Source organism: Salvelinus fontinalis, chromosome 28 (genome assembly GCF_029448725.1).
Source record: "Salvelinus fontinalis isolate EN_2023a chromosome 28, ASM2944872v1, whole genome shotgun sequence".
Classification (NCBI taxonomy): domain Eukaryota; kingdom Metazoa; phylum Chordata; class Actinopteri; order Salmoniformes; family Salmonidae; genus Salvelinus; species Salvelinus fontinalis.
In genome coordinates, this window is record NC_074692.1 from 11,978,937 (window position 1) to 11,994,843 (window position 15,907).

Genomic DNA, 15,907 nt, shown 5'->3' on the forward strand with positions numbered 1-15,907 from the left:
AATTGTAAAATAATTCGTTTTAAATAATTTTTAATACCCACTCAAAGTTTTCATGATCAGGAGAAAAGTCTAGCCAGCTATAGTTTCTGCCCAAGCGCTGTTGGAACAAATCTTACCACTATCCTGTCATAACACGGAGGTAGCCTATCTAGTTGCCAATTTAATTTTATTATTTCTCTCACTGTTTGGCAACACATAATTTTTTTGGTTTAAGCTCACATACAATGACTGAACAATCAGCATTACTTCTTCGAAAGCAATTGGCAGGTAAGACAAACGTTTAAAGACAGAAAGAGACACCCAAGCTACGTAGCTATCTAGGCTAGCTAACCAGCCGCCGGGTTCAACGAGGGCAGCCACGGTTGTTTGTTTACATTAGTGCAATGATCTTGGCTGTAAACACAGTTTAGTTATATATATTCCACTAAATTATCATATTAAGATGACGGAATTCAACTGCACAACTAACCCCATCTACGCATTGACGTAGTCTAAACTAGCGAGTTAGCTAGTTTAACATATTGACTGTCAATGAGAACGTCACCAGCGTTACGTTAGTTGGCTAACTAGGAAGTCAATATTTTGTTACTGATTCGAGCTATAGAGGAAATAACTATCTAATTTAGCCCTAACCCAATCTTACACCAACCTCTGTCTGTAGTGAAACACAACCCTAGTGGGCTATTAACATGATCTGGCTTGCTATTAGCTAGCTGACAAGCTAGCCAAGGAACAAAGGAATAATCGTCCCCAGGCCCATCTGACAATGGTGGGAACATCACATCATTGTTAGCCTGTTCACTCGTTCTGGCAATGGCATACATTCACTGTAGCTAACTCCATTAGCTGTTGACAGCTAGCATATACGGGTAAATCTATTTGAATTCAATCACTTTTTGACAACACCCCTTTTGATTTGAACGAAACCTACCATACATATTTGCTCATTGTATAAGTGCTCCGAAAGTTACTATTTGGACCTGAATGCCAAAACGTTCAAGAGGTTAAGGTAACCAAAGTTGACCCATTTTGCGTACCCCCCCCCCCCAATAATCACTGCAAAGTATAAAAGGTTGAGATTGCTTTCATTTAAAAGCTTACAAACAAAGTTGTCAAACAGTTTTATAATTTCAGATTTTTTGGTATTAAAAATATATATTATTTTTTAACCTTAAAGTCAATTATCCAAACGTAAACTTCGATTTTTTTTCAAATGTGCATATGTTGTAGTTTAGACCCTATTTGACATAATATCTGTTTTTTCTGTTGTGACACAACATGCTCTTTAATACATGGTGAATGTCAGGTTTTGGCTGATAAATGTACTAAAATTGGAATAAAAATGAAATGTCGACTTTCAAATTGTACCACAAAGATCATTGGAGCTCCACACATCAGCGAATGTTGACTTGAATGGGAACTGTTGTTTTAAATTATACTGTCAATCTTCCATGGGATAATAGAAATGACAATTTAAGTTGACATTCGACGGTGGGTGGAGAGGCGGTCATCTTTGGGGTAGTAATTAAAGTAAAACATTTTATTCAAGTTCAATGGTGTACCAGCTAAATTGCAGTGGTCTGAAGGAATAGGTCCATTTTATGAATTTTATTGGTGAAATGACACCCACCCTGTATTCAAGAGCATTTTGTTTCTCAACTGATAGTGGGCACAACACAAACACCTTAGATGATCTGAAATGGGGTCTAAGCTACAACATGCGAATATAAAAATAATCAGAGTTTAGGTGTTTTAAGATAATTGACATGAAATGTTTAAAAATGACAATTTTTATTGAACTTAGTTTTAGTTTGACAGCACTGTTTGTAAGCTTTTTAAATTATATAAAACTCAACCATTTATCTTTTCCAGTGATGAAAACATGGATGTCTTATGGTATGGTTGGTTATGCAAAATGGGTCAACTTTGAGCACCTTTATCTTTTGAATGTTTTTGCGTTCAGGTACAAAAAGTCACTTTGACCACTTCTTCCATAGGCAAACATCTATGGAAAGTTTTGTTTAAATCAAAAGGGATGCTGTCAAAAAGTAATTTAATTAAAATGGCTTTAACAAGCGCAGTGGTCTAAGGCACTGCAGTGCTAGCTGTGCCACCAGAGAGGGGGCTTTAACAATACAGGTTTTAATTCTGCTATAGAGAGCATTCAGAAAGTATTCATAACCCTTGACTTCTTCCACATTTTGTTGTTACAGCCTGAATTCAAAATGGATTCAATTGTTTTTTCCTTTCACCCATCTACACACAATAGCCCCATAATGACAAAATGAAAACATGTTTTTAGACATTTCTGCAAATGTATTAAAAATTAAATATATAAATATCTAATTTACGTAAGTATTCACACCCCTGAGTCAATACCTGTTAGAATAACCTTTGGCAGCAATTACAGCTGAGAATCTCTCTGGGTAAGTCTCTAAGAGCTTTGCACACTTGGATTGTACAACATTTGCACATTATTCTTTTAAAACTACTTCAAATTCTTTCAAGTTGGTTGTTGATCATTGCTAGGCAGCCATTGTCAAGTCTTGCCATAGATTTTCAAGCCGGTTTAAGTCAAAACTGTAACCAGGCCAGTCAGGAACATTCAATGTCGTTTTGGTAAGCAACTCCAGTGTATATTTGTCCTGTGTTTTAGGTTATTATCCTGCTGAATGGGGAATTTGTCTCCCAGTGTCTGTTAAAAAGCTGACAACCAGGTTTTCCTCTAGGATTTTGCCTGTGCTTAGCTCTACTTAAAAATAATAATAATACAATTGTAAAAGAATAACTCCCTATTCCTTGCTGATGACAGGCATACCCATAACATGATGCAGCCACCACCATGCTTGAAAATATGAAGAGGGTACTCAGTGATGTGTTGTTGGATTTGCCCCAAGCATAACTCTTTGTATTCAAGACATAAAGTTCGTTTCAATGCCTTTTTTTTTTTTTTTTTTGCAGTTTTACTTTAGTGTCTTATTGAAAACAGGATGCATGTTTTGGAATATTTTTATTCTGTACAGGCTTCCTCCTTTTCACTCATTAAAGTTAGAATTGTGGAGTAACTACAATGTTGTTGATCCATCCTCAATTTTCTCCCGTCCACAGCTATTAAACTCTGTTTTAAAGTCAACATTGGCCTGAAATCCCTGAGTGGGTTTCTTCCTCTCTGGCAAATTAGTTAGGAAGGATACCTGTATCTTTGTAGTGACTGGATGTATTTATACACCATCCAAGTGTAATTAATAACTTCACCATGCTCAAAGGGATATTCAATGTCTGCTTCTTCTTTTTTTACCCATCTACCGATAGATGCCTTCTTTGCAAGGCATTGGAACACATATTGCACACAGTGAGTCCATACAACTTACGTTACTTGTTGAGCAAATTTTTACTCCTGAACTTATTTAGGCTTGCCATAACAAATAGGTTGAATACTGATTGACTCAAGACATTTCAGATTTTTTTTTAAGTTAATTTGAAAAAATGTCTGCACAATTCTGCTTTGACATTATGGGTTTTGTGTGTAGGCCAATGACAGAGAATCTCAATTTAATAAATTTTAAATTCTGTCTGTAACACAACAAAATGTGGAAAAAGTCAAGAGGTTTGAATACTTTCTGAAGGCAAAGTATTAACTAACCCCATCTTCTTCTGTATCTTAGTAAATGGCTATATGTTTACCTTGGCAGTTGGCTGAAAGAATGTTCATGTGTCTGACAAGGGAAGTTCAATTTTGTCCACCGGGGGGGTACATGTTGGCCACACTGACAATAGGTACTCTCTTTCTCTACCTCTGTCTACACAACTTTTCACTGTTCATTTTGTCTCTTTTTGTTCGTTGTTGCATCTTGTTACCTTGTGTCTTTCTATTTCAGAGCTCAACAAGAACCCAGTGGAGGGCTTTTCAGCTGGCCTAATAGATGATGAGGATATATACAAATGGGAGGTGGTCATCATAGGGCCACAAGACACCCTCTTGTAAGTTAGGACATTTATTCGAGAATGTGTCTGAACATAGGTTGATATTCTCTAAAGAAGAGGAGTACATACTTTGAATGTACTCTGTTGGGTAAATGGGGATGATGACTGCTTTGACCTTGACGGAGCTGCTCTTCTTCCCGGGGAAAGCGTTCCCGCTCCACGACCTTTCCATCACGGTTGAGTACTCCACATTCTCCCCCTCCCAGAGGGCAAAGATCCTTCGCGTGACCCTGAACAACACCCTGTCATTCTCTGAACTCGCTCCTGCAAGTTCATGCTCTACAACAGCTGTGGAGTACGACCCTTCCTCACACAGAAAGCGGCAACGGTCCTATTCCAGGCTCTTGTCATATCCTGTCTAGACTAATGCAGCTACAGTATCTCTTGGCTGGGCTTTCTGCTTGTGCCATCAAACCCCTGCAACTTATACAGAACGCTGCAGCCTACCTGGTGCTCAACTTTCCCATGTCACCGTGCTCCTCCGCACACTCTGGCTTCCAGTCGAAGCTTGCATCCACTCCAGGACCATGGTGCTTACCTACCGAGCAGCAAGAGGAACTGCTCATTTCTACCTCCAGGCTATGCTCAAACCATACACCCCAACCCGAGCACTCTGCCACCTCTGGTCTCTTGGTGTCCCACACCTACGGAGGGTCAGCTCCTGCTCAACCCAGTCAAAGCTCTTCTCTGTCCTGGCACCCCAATGTTGTAACCAGCTTCCCTCTGAGGCTAGGACCGCAGAGTCCCTACCCACCTTCCGAAAACGTCTGAAACCCTACCTCTTAAATGAATCCCACAGCCCCCTTTCCATGACACAGACTGACCAGGTGAATCCAGGTGAAAGCTATGATTCCTTATTGATGTCACCTGTTAAAATCACTTCAATCAGTGTAGATAAAGGGGATGAGACAGGTTAAAGAAGGATTTTTAATCCTTGGGACAATTGAGACATGGATTGTGTATGTGTGCCATTCAGAGGATGAATGTGCAAGACAAAAGATGGCAGTGCCTTTGAACGGGGCATGGTAGTAGATGCTAGGGACACCGGCTTGAGTGTCAAGAACTGCAACGCAGCTGGGGATTTTCACGCTCAACAGTTTCCCGTGTGTATCAAGAATAGTCCACCACCGAAAGGACATCCAGCCAACTTGACACAACTGTGGGAAGCATTGGACCAGCATCCCTGTAGAATGCTTTTGACACATTGTTTATTTATTTATTTTACCGTTATTTTACCAGGTAAGTTGACTGAGAACACGTTCTCATTTGCAGCAACGACCTGGGGAATAGTTACAGGGGAGAGGAGGGGGATGAATGAGCCAATTGTAAACTGGGGATTATTAGGTGACCATGATGGTTTGAGGGCCAGATTGGGAATTTAGCCAGGACACCGGGGTTAACACCCCTACTCTTACGATAAGTGCCATGGGATCTTTAATGACCTCAGAGAGTCAGGACACCCGTTTAACGTCCCATCCGAAAGACAGCACCCTACACAGGGCAGTGTCTCCAATCACTGCCCTGGGGCATTGGGATATTTTTTAGACCAGAGGAAAGAGTGCCTCCTACTGGCCCTCCAACACCACTTCCAGCAGCATCTGGTCTCCCATCCAGGGACTGACCAGGACCAACCCTGCTTAGCTTCAGAAGCAAGCCTGCAGTGGTATGCAGGGTGGTATGCTGCTGGCTTGTAGTCCATGCCCCAATGAATTGAGACTGTTCTCAGGGCAAAAGAGGGTGCAACTCAATATTAGGAAGGTGTTCCTAATGTTTTGTACAGTGTGTGTATATAGTCCTACTAGCACTGACTTTGCTGATAACTACTTTACTGACTGTGATATGTGGTTGTCTCACCCAGCTGTCTTGAGGTGAATGCGCTAATTGTAAGTCGCTGTGGATAAGAGCATCTGCTAAATGACCTCAATGTGAAATGCGTTGCTTTCTCTGTTTTCTCCCTTACAGTGAAGGAGGGTTTTTCAAGGCATACCTGACCTTTCCCTATGATTATCCACTACGGCCTCCCAAGATGAAGTTCATCACTGAAATTTGGCATCCTAATGGTAAACACATTGGCCACACATTATGAGCCCTACTTAACCTAGAGCTGTAACCTTTTAAAATCATTGGAGTAGGATTTGTGTCCCCTACCATGTTTGCTGTTTACTAGTGTATATAATGACGTCATCTCTCTTAGTGGCAAAGAATGGTGATGTATGCATCTCAATACTGCATGAGCCAGGAGAAGACAAGTTTGGCTATGAGAAACCAGAGGAACGTTGGCTTCCAATCCACACTGTAGAGACTATTATGATTAGTGTGATCTCCATGCTGGCCGACCCTAACAGTGATTCGCCTGCTAATGTGGATGCCGCGGTGAGTTTTAATAATACATTTATTTAACACTGTGTTACAATACCCAAGTACGTCCAGAACCTGTGTCAAAGTGACAATGACAACTGTGCTATTGAGTTTGTGCCTGTCCCACAGAAAGAGTGGAGGGAGGATCCTAATGGTGAATTCAAGAGGAAGGTGGCTCGCTGTGTACGGAAAAGCCAGGAGATGGCATTTGACTAGAACCCAGACTCAGTGGCAAAGTTCCAGGATGAGTAAGCAACATTCACCTACCTACTCATTCCTGTTGTTATTTAAAGGAATGCAATCATTATTTTGTAGTGTTCAGTTTTGACTCTTCTGTTTCATACTTGACTGTGGTAGAAAACATTGAATGTTTTTCCCCTCTTCCATCTAGCTAAAGGAAATGGCTTCAGAAGGAAAATAGTCAGTTCAGACTAGGCTTTTGCACCCCTTCTTTTGCCAATCAAGGGATTTGGTCGGCCAGCCACTTTTTTTTTTTCAAACGAAGAATGAACGTGAGAAACCTACCAGCAAATATTTCCCTCCATTTCCTGCCTGGAATTGTATATTTCGTTTTATTTATTTGGAAAAATATGATGTAAGATATGTCACTACTGTAAATTAACTAGCTTTTTTTTTAATCTGCTGCTGAACAGTTTCTACTTTATACCAGGTTTCTTATGCAATTTGTTTGTTGTGCTCTAAGAATTTAAAACAAATGAAAGCCAGTTCTTCTCATTATTAGGTTCTCACCAAGTGTCCCATCTTCAGTCACCTCTACAGAATGCGGGCCTGCCTGCAAAACCTTGTCAAGCATGTTTTCATCATTCAACACCTGTCATTTGATCACTGCTGCCTAATGTTAGTTCTACTCCCTCTTGGCAGTTGTCCTCTCCCTGGAGGGTTTGATCAGTGTGCTTGTTGACTGGGTCCTCTACCCAGATAATCACAATGTATGTTACCAATCATGTCACTCTGCTTTAATGAAACTTTTTCCAAAACAACCAAAAAGTTCTATGTGGTTAAGAATTAAGCTGTGATTATTCAGTGGATATACCGGTTTTCTGGCATCTGAATTTACCTCAACTTAAAAGGATATTTTTTTTTAGGTTTTATAGTTGTTTGATTTGTTCTTAGTCTAGTGTTACATGGGAGCTATAAATGTGATTGACATGACTTGTCTCTCCGAGGTTGTTTCTGGGTGATGGGTGGCACGTTTGGCTTCTTGGTGCATGTGTACCGTTATTTTTTTATCAGATCTTGTAGAATTCACATCTACCCCTAGATTTATATTCTGACTTGTGAATTCAGATTATGAGTACAAAAGTCTCAAACTAAGGCCATCTAATGTTCTGTTATTGGCACAGCCTATGGTGGACAACATGTTTTTCTTTCTTTAAGGAATGACAGAAGTCTCATGATAACCACCATCTATTTACTCTTGGTGAAACCAGGTGGTAAATTACTGGGAGGCATGCGATTACACCATTAGTTAGAAATGTGTAGCATATGCATAAGGTATCTAGGTTTGTTTTGTATGTTACATGGGATTTTGCTGTTGGATTGTTGACATGTGAAAAGGAATGGAAAAATTGAAAGTAATCTGGTATCAAGTGTTATTCTGAAAGAAAAAAAAATGGACAGCTTTCTGATGCATGTTGATTTAATATTATGCATAACAATCAATGTTTGAATTGTGGTGGGGTGCTTTGCCACAGGCTTAATAATCCAACTTTGTTTTGATCGTGTTCATTAGAGCAACCCTAAAGCCGACACCAAATCATCAACAACAATGTCAGTCATGGCCGATACTTTAAGACTATCAAATGACAAACCACTAATGACACATGCAGTCATGTTTGCAGGTTGATTTGCCAACAAATTAGCTATGCTGGGATTGCATACAAATGCAGGTATTATTCATATATTTCGATGTGACATATGGTTTACAATTGATGGTATTGTGTAGGCTTTGACACAACTTCTTTGTACTCTTTAGATTTCACCTCAGACCGGTGTTCACTGTATTTGCATAATAGACTTTGTGCATTTAAAACATCATGAAGCAATACACTCTGATCATTTCAATCATGTTTTTCCCGGGTAATCCTGTTCTCACCCTATCCCCCTTGTTTGTTGTGTTTACCACTTTATGTTTATGCCATGTGTATTTGACATGAGCTCAATAAAATGTGTTAACTGTCATACTTTTTGTATTTCTGTTTTATTTATCTAGTGTTGGTCTAATCGGATGGGAAGAGAAGTAAATTTACCCATTTCTTAAGGTGCATTCGGAAAGTATTCAGACCCCTTGCCTTTTTCCACATTTGGTACGTTATAGCCTTATTCTAAAATGAATTAAATCTTTTTTTCCGCTCAATCTACACAATCTGCCCATAATGACAAAGCGAAAACAGGTTTTTAGAAATCTTTGCAAATTTATACAAAATAAACAAATACCTTATTTACATAAGTATTCAGACCCTTTGCTATGAGACTCAATGTAGATGAGGTGCATCCTGTTTCCATTGGTCGTCTTTGAGATATTTCTACAACTTGATTTGCGTCCACTGTGATAAATTGATTGGACATGATTTGGAAAGGCAAACACACCTGTCTATATAAGGTCCCACACGTGATAGTGCACGTCAGAGCAAAAACCAACCCATGAGGTTGAAGGAATTGTCCGTAGAGCTCCGAGACAGGATTGTGTCGTGGCACAGATCTGGGGAAGGGTACCAAAACATTTCTGCAGCATTGAAAGTCCCCAAGAACCGTGGCCCCCATCATTCTTAAATGGAAGAAGTTTGTAACCACCAAGACTTCCTAGAGCTGGCCGCCCGGCCAAACTGAGCTATCAGGGGAGAAGGGCCTTGGTCAGGGAGGTGATCAAGAACCCGATGGTCACTCTGACAGAGCTCTGGAGTTCTTCTGTGGAGATGTGAAAACCTTTCAGAAGAACAACCAGCTCTGCAGCACTCTAACAATCAGGCCTTTTATGGTCGAGTGGCCAGATGAAAGCCACTCTTCAGTCAAAGGCACATGACAGCCAATGGTGTAAAGTACTTCAGTAAAAAGTCATTTTTGGGGTATTTGTACTTTACTTTACTATTTATATTTTTCTCAACTTTTACTTCACTGCATTCCTAAAGAAAATATTGTACTTTTTACTCCATTCATTTTCCCTGAAAATGGTGAAATTCGTGCACTTATCAAGAGAACACGTGGTCATCCCTACAGCCTATGTTCTGGTGGACTCACTAAACACAAATGCATCATTTGTAAATAATCTCTGAGTGTTGGAGTATGACCCTGGCTATCTGAACATTTTAAAAACAAGGGCCTCCCGGGTGGCGCAGTGGTCTAGAGCACTGCATCGCAGTGCTAACTGCGCCACCAGAGTCTCTGGGTTCGACGCACAATTGGGCTAGCGTCGTCCGGGTAAGGGAGGGTTTGGCCGGTAGGGATTTCCTTGTCTCATCGCGCTCCAGCGACTCCTGTGGCGGGCTGGGCGCAGTGCGTGCTAACCAAGGGGGCCAGGTGCACGGTGTTTCCTCCGACACATTGGTGCGGCTGGCTTCCGGGTTGGAGGCGCGCTGTGTTAAAGAAGCAGTGCGGCTTGGTTGGGTTGTGCTTCGGAGGACGCATGACTTTCGACCTTCGTCTCTCCCGAGCCCGTACGGGAGTTGTAGCGATGAGACAAGATAGTAATTACTAGCGATTGGATACCACGAAAATTGGGGAGAAAAGGGGGTAAAATTAAAAAAAAAAAAAAAAAAAAAAATAGTGCCGTCTGCTTTGCTTAATATAAGGAATTTGAAATTATTTATACTTTTACTTTTGATACTTAAGTATATTTTAGCAATTAAATGTACTTTTGATACATAAGTATATTTCAAACCAAATACCTTTAGACTTTACTCAAGTAGTATTTTACTAGGTGACTTTCTCTTTTACTTGAGTCATTTTCTACTAAGGTATCTATACTTTTACTCAAGTATGACAATTGGGTACTTTTTCCACCACTGATGTCAGCCGCTTGAAGATTGCAAAAAGGCACCTAAAGGACTCTCGGACCATAAGAAAAAAGATTCTCTGGTCTGATGAAATCAAGATTGAACATTTTGGCCTGAATGCCAAGCGTCACATCTGGAGGAAACCTGGCACTTATGTAAATGTGATATTTCTGTGTTCTTTTTTTTTATTGCAAAAAAATCTGTGGTATTGTGTGTAGATTGATGAGGGAAAACAAACTATTGTCAATTTTATAATAAGGCTGTAATGTAACAAAATGTGGAAAAAGTCAAGGGGTCTAAATACTTTATCAATGCAGTGCATTCGGAAAATATTCAGACCCCTTGACTTTTTCTACATTTTGTTACATTACAACCTTATTATGAAATTGATAAAATCGTGTTTTCCCCTCATCAATCCACACACAATAAACCATAATGAAAAAGCAAAAACTGTTTTTTAGAATTTTTTGAAAATGTATTATAAATAAAAAATGGAAATATCACATTTACATAAGTATTCAGACCCTTTACTCAGTACTTTCTAAAGTCCCTTTGGCAGCGATTACAGCCTCTAGTCTTCTTGGGTGTGACCGCTACAAGATTGGTGTAACAGTTTAACTTTACGTCGTCCCCTCGCCCCGACACGGGCGCGAACCAGGGACCCTCTCCACACATCAACAACAGTCACCCACGAAGCAGCGTTACCATCGCTCCACAAAGGCCGCGGCCCTTGCAGAGCAAGGGGCAACCCTACTTAAAGTCTCAGAGCAAGTGACGTAACTGATTGAAATGCTACTAGCGCGTACCCGCTAACTAGCTAGCCATTTCACATCCGTTACATTGGCACACCTGTATTTGGGGAGTATCTCCCAGATCCTTTCACGCTTTGTCATGTTGGATGGGGAGCGTCGCTGCACAGCTATTTTCAGGTCTTTCCAGAGATGTTTGATCGGGTTCAAGTCCGGGCTCTGGCTGGGCCATTCAAGGACATTCAGAAATTTTTCCCGAAGCCACTCCTGCTTGGTCTTGGCTGTGTGCTTATGGTTGTTGTCCTGTTGGAAGGTGAACCTTCACCCCAGTCTGAGGTACTGAGCTCTCTGGAGCAGGTTTTCATCAAGAATCTCTCTGTACTTTGCTTCATTCATCTTTCCCTCGATCCTGACTAGCCTCCCAGTCCCTGCCTCTGAAAAACATCTCCACAGCATGATGCTGCCACCACCATGCTTCAGGATGGACAGGATTGTGCCAGGTTTCCTCCAGACCAGCTGTCATGTGCCTTTTACTGTGGAATGGCTTCCGTCTGGCCACTCTACCATAAAGGCCTGATTGATAAAGGCCTCTACCATAAAGGCCTGGTGGAGTGCTGCAGAGATGGTTGTCCTTCTGGATGGTTCTCCCATCTCCACAGAGGAACTCTGAAGCTCTGTCATCGGGTTCTTGGTCACCTCCCTGACCAAGGCCCTTCCCCCGATTGCTCAGTTTGGCCCGAAAGGCCAACTCTAGGAAAAGTCTTGGTGGTTCCAAACTTCTTCCATTTAAGAATGATGGAGGCCACTGTGTTCTTGGGGACCTTCAATGCTGCAGAATTGTTTTTGTACCCTTCCTCAGATCTGTGCCTCGACACAATCTTGTCTTGGAGCTCTACGGACATCTCCTTCGACCTCATGGCTTGGTTTTTTCGCCAACGTGCACTTTCAACTGTGGGACCTTATATAGACAGGCGTGTGCCTTTCCAAATAATGCCCAATCAATTGAATTTACCACAGGTGGACTCCAATCAAGTTGAAGAAACATCTCCCTCTGCAACTGGATCCTGGACTTCCTGAAGAGACGCCCCTAGGTGGTAAGGGTAGGGAACAAAACGTCTGCCACGCTGATCCTCAACACTGGGGCCACTCAGGGGTGTGTACTTAGTCCCCTCCTGTACTCCCTTTTCACCCACGACTGCATGGCCAAACACGACTCCAACACCATCATTAAGTTTGCTGATGACACAACAGTGGTAGGCCTGATCACCGACAATGATGAGACAGCCTATAGGGAGGTCAGAGAAATGGCAGTGTGGTGCTAGAACAACAACCTCTCCTTCAATACGAGCAAGACAAAGGAACTGATCGTGGACTACAGGAAAAGGCAGGCCGAACAGTCTCCCATTAACATCAACGGGGCTGTAGTGGAGCGGGTTGAGAGTTTCAAGTTCCTTGGTGTCCACATTACCAACGATCTATCATGGTCCAAACACACCAAGACAGTCGTGAAGAGGGCACGACAAAACTTTTTCTCCCTCAGGAGACTGAAAAGATTTGGCATGGGTCCCCAGATCCTTAAAAAGTTCTACAGCTGCACCATCGAGAGCATCCTGACCAGTTGCATCACCGCCTGGTATGGCAACTGCTCGGCATCTGACCATAAGGCGCTACAGAGGGTAGTGCGTACAGCCCAGTACATCACTAGGGCCAAGCTTCCTGCAATCCAGGACCTATATAATAGGCGGTGCCCATAAAATTGTCAGAGACGCCAGTCACCCAAGTCATAGGCGGGTTTCTCTGCTACCGCACGGCAAGCAGTACCGGAGCGCCAAGTCTAGGACCAAAAGGCTCCTTAACAGCTTCTACCCCCAAGCCATGAGACTGCTGAACAATTAATCAAATGGCCACCAGACTATTACATACCCCCCCCCCCCCCCAACCCCCATTTGTTTTGTACACTGCTGCTACTCACTATTTATTATCTATGCATAGTCACTTCACCTCTACCTACATGTACAAATTACCTCTAACCTGTACCCCCACGGTACCCTTATATATAGCCTCGTTATTGTTATGTTATTGTGTCACTTTTTATAATTTTTTACTTTAATTTATTTGGTAAATATTTTCTTAACTCTTCTTGAACTGCACTGTTGGTTAAGGGCTTGTAAGTAAGCATTTGACGGTAAGGTCTACACTTGTTGTATTCGGCGCATGTGACAAATAAAGTTTGATTTGATTTGATGGATGACAAATGGAAACGGGATGCACCTGAGCTCAATTTCAAGTCTCACAGCAAAGGGTCTGAATACTTATGTGAATAAGGTATTTCAGTTTTTTATTTTTATTACATTTGCAAAACATTTCTAAAAACTTGTTTTCGCTGTGTCATTTAATCCATTAGTAAGGCTGTAACTTAACAAAATGTGTAAAAAGTCACGGGGTCTGAATACTTTCCGAATGCTCTGTATAATTGTCAGTAGTCTGCTCTGGATCCGCCCCATGGACTGACATCCTCTCCTGTTCACACGACCATGGCAATGTAAGATTGATACTTGTAACCACCAATATTAAAATTGACCTCATCGATTTGTTACAAAGTAACAAAATCATGAGAAAACAGGTTACATTTGTCGAGGAAATAAGAAAAGGAGATCGCCTGATAAAACGCGGTGGTAGTCGCGTTTTAGCAACAAGGTAGGCTTGCAAAATGAACCAATTGTATGCTTCTGTAATGAATGTTAATGAAATGAGTGCGTTATATTTATAGACACATCTGTTTTTAATGAGGACTTGTTTTTCGAGATTTGCTCTTATTGCTTTCAATGCAAACATTTCAGATCAAGTTTCTATTATTTCATGTTTGTAGATCTGCGGAGTCAAATAACATGTACCATCATAGATATATAGGTATGTACTGTATGTATAGCCTACTGGTTATTAACTTGTGCATTGTATGTTTGCATGTTTACGTTGTTAGTTTGAAACTATAGGCTATTTTGTGAGTCGGAAATGCAAGGTAAAACGCTGCTCTGTTGATAGAGAACTGAAATGCAATAGCCTGCGTGTGGCATGCAATAGACACCACAGAAGCCAGTCGAGTATAGGAGTCAATAGCTTTCCAAATGGTATTTTGGAAAATGTATTTTTGGGGGGTTATCCAAATGTTAGTGTAATGTTAATTTGGTGAATCAATCTATTTAACATTACTGGTGATTGAACTAATATGCATTAACATTTTACTCAATCAAAAAGTGTGTGATTAATGCAGATAGAGGCCTCATTAATACACCTATCTGTATGACAGACTCTGAGCATGTGTATAAGGAACAAAACACCAGGGTGGAGATGCACAGGACAGCACATTTCAAGGTTCCTGACCACCAGCAGGTGAAAACCATACACGTCCCCAAGTCCATGATGACTGCACCATTTCTACAGGTAACATGTCAGCAAGTTATTTGCCATATACCAGAATTAATATATTGCTGAATGTAAATGTAGTGTTCAACAAAATATTGTTATCATGTTCCAGCATCCAACCCTCACAACTGGACAGAAACGATATCTCTACAGTATTGCAAATGTTTACAGCACCGAGCACATGAGACGACTGATGAAGCAACACTATCTCAATGTGCTGCACCGGTGTATAAAATCAGGTGGGTTTTAATTGTATTTACTTTAGAATTGAATATAGGCCAATTATTGCCCATCTTAGATTAAATGTTTTCCCTCAAGGTCATAGCTCTTTGGATGGAACCAAACATACTACTGGAGGCCCACTGCTTAAAGATCGGCTCACATTCAAGATGGACAATGAGAGAGATTCTGGATCTAGGATCAAGCCATATGGACAGAGGAAGGGCACCACAGTGCACTCTAAAGTTATTCTCCCAAAGATTACCAACAGTCCCAGTGCAGAGTGAGAAGATTGTATTTGAAATAATTATAATGAAGTCAGTCATACATTATATTATTCTGACAATGTATTGAAGTATAGTATAATTTTTATCATTTCAAAACACATTCTCCTTGTTGGTAACACATTTATTTGAGTCTCCCATTAAACTGCTTATAAGAATTTTTAAATAGTTTATAAACCATTATTACATACTGTACATTTATTGACTGTTGATTATTTATATATGATTAAAGGTAATTTTAATAATAAATGGTTTAAAACTTAAAGGTAGAGTCAGCAATATGAAGTGGATGCACAAATTAAACAGCATAGTGTGCCAATTTCTGCAACAAGGGCGTTGGATCGCGAGTCTAAACTTCACTGTTTTGGTCCCGTGGCTACCACCTTGTAAGAGCATGAAGGGAACCTTTGCACATGCGCAGATACTGTGTGTGACTGTGTGAGAGCAGTCTTTCATTTTGCTCGTCACAATATCTGCAGGTGCTGCTCATGCAATGTCATTTTGCTGACTCTACCTCTTAATTTGCAGTTGATAATGTGCTGAGTATTTGAAAAAAGTAAAATATAATCCCACCAAAAAGCAGGGGCAAAACAATATACAGAAACATCTGAAGAGAAATAAGTGACAGCTGGGAAGGTTTCTGCAATAGGCCTGTGAGATTATCATGTAACAATGTGTTTGTAGTACAGTGTGACTGCTTGACAATAAATTATACTGGCAAAAAAATATTCTCTTGAATGGTCATTTGTTGTACCAGCTATCTAGTTTTGTATGCATTCAGGATTTTAGAATTTTAACTTAATATACATTACATGACCCCTTATAGTCATACTAATCATAATGGTAATAGATTAGCATATTACACAATATGGTTCAT

At 40.8% G+C, this 15,907-nt stretch overlaps 2 protein-coding genes across 4 annotated transcripts; both read left to right on the plus strand.

Moving 5' to 3' along the window:
* The first annotated feature begins 78 nt into the window (after nt 1-78).
* On the plus strand, nt 79-8,544 carry LOC129826171 (ubiquitin-conjugating enzyme E2 G1-like). 3 transcript variants are annotated; one of them, XM_055886572.1, is made up of 7 exons: nt 79-267; nt 3,666-3,777; nt 3,879-3,981; nt 5,947-6,044; nt 6,179-6,357; nt 6,472-6,590; nt 6,734-8,544. In XM_055886572.1, the coding sequence occupies exons 2-6, from the start codon at nt 3,669-3,671 to the stop codon at nt 6,556-6,558; spliced, it is 576 nt and encodes a 191-aa protein (XP_055742547.1). In that variant the 5' UTR covers nt 79-267; nt 3,666-3,668; the 3' UTR covers nt 6,559-6,590; nt 6,734-8,544. The 3 variants fall into 3 exon arrangements, with proteins under 3 accessions (XP_055742547.1, XP_055742548.1, XP_055742549.1); XM_055886573.1 differs by having other exon boundaries at nt 3,693-3,777; XM_055886574.1 differs by lacking the exon at nt 3,666-3,777 and having other exon boundaries at nt 83-267.
* Nucleotides 8,545-13,556: 5,012 nt separating this feature from the next.
* On the plus strand, nt 13,557-15,758 carry LOC129826172 (protein FAM216A). The gene is made up of 5 exons (XM_055886575.1): nt 13,557-13,801; nt 13,974-14,014; nt 14,412-14,545; nt 14,640-14,766; nt 14,846-15,758. Exons 1-5 carry the CDS (start codon nt 13,716-13,718, stop codon nt 15,031-15,033), a joined length of 576 nt encoding a protein of 191 aa, XP_055742550.1. The 5' UTR covers nt 13,557-13,715; the 3' UTR covers nt 15,034-15,758.
* The last annotated feature ends 149 nt before the right edge of the window (nt 15,759-15,907 follow it).

Excerpts from the sequence above, each read along its gene's own strand:
- LOC129826171 (XM_055886572.1), top strand. The coding sequence starts at position 3,669 with ATGGCTATATGTTTACCTTGGCAGTTGGCTGAAAGAATGTTCATGTGT. Across the intron at positions 3,982-5,946 it reads GGGCCACAAGACACCCTCTT|TGAAGGAGGGTTTTTCAAGG; the intron begins GTAAGTTAGGAC and ends TCTCCCTTACAG. Across the intron at positions 6,045-6,178 it reads TGAAATTTGGCATCCTAATG|TGGCAAAGAATGGTGATGTA; the intron begins GTAAACACATTG and ends CATCTCTCTTAG.
- LOC129826172 (XM_055886575.1), top strand. The coding sequence starts at position 13,716 with ATGAGAAAACAGGTTACATTTGTCGAGGAAATAAGAAAAGGAGATCGC. Across the intron at positions 13,802-13,973 it reads AGTCGCGTTTTAGCAACAAG|ATCTGCGGAGTCAAATAACA; the intron begins GTAGGCTTGCAA and ends TCATGTTTGTAG. Across the intron at positions 14,767-14,845 it reads GCACCGGTGTATAAAATCAG|GTCATAGCTCTTTGGATGGA; the intron begins GTGGGTTTTAAT and ends TTTTCCCTCAAG.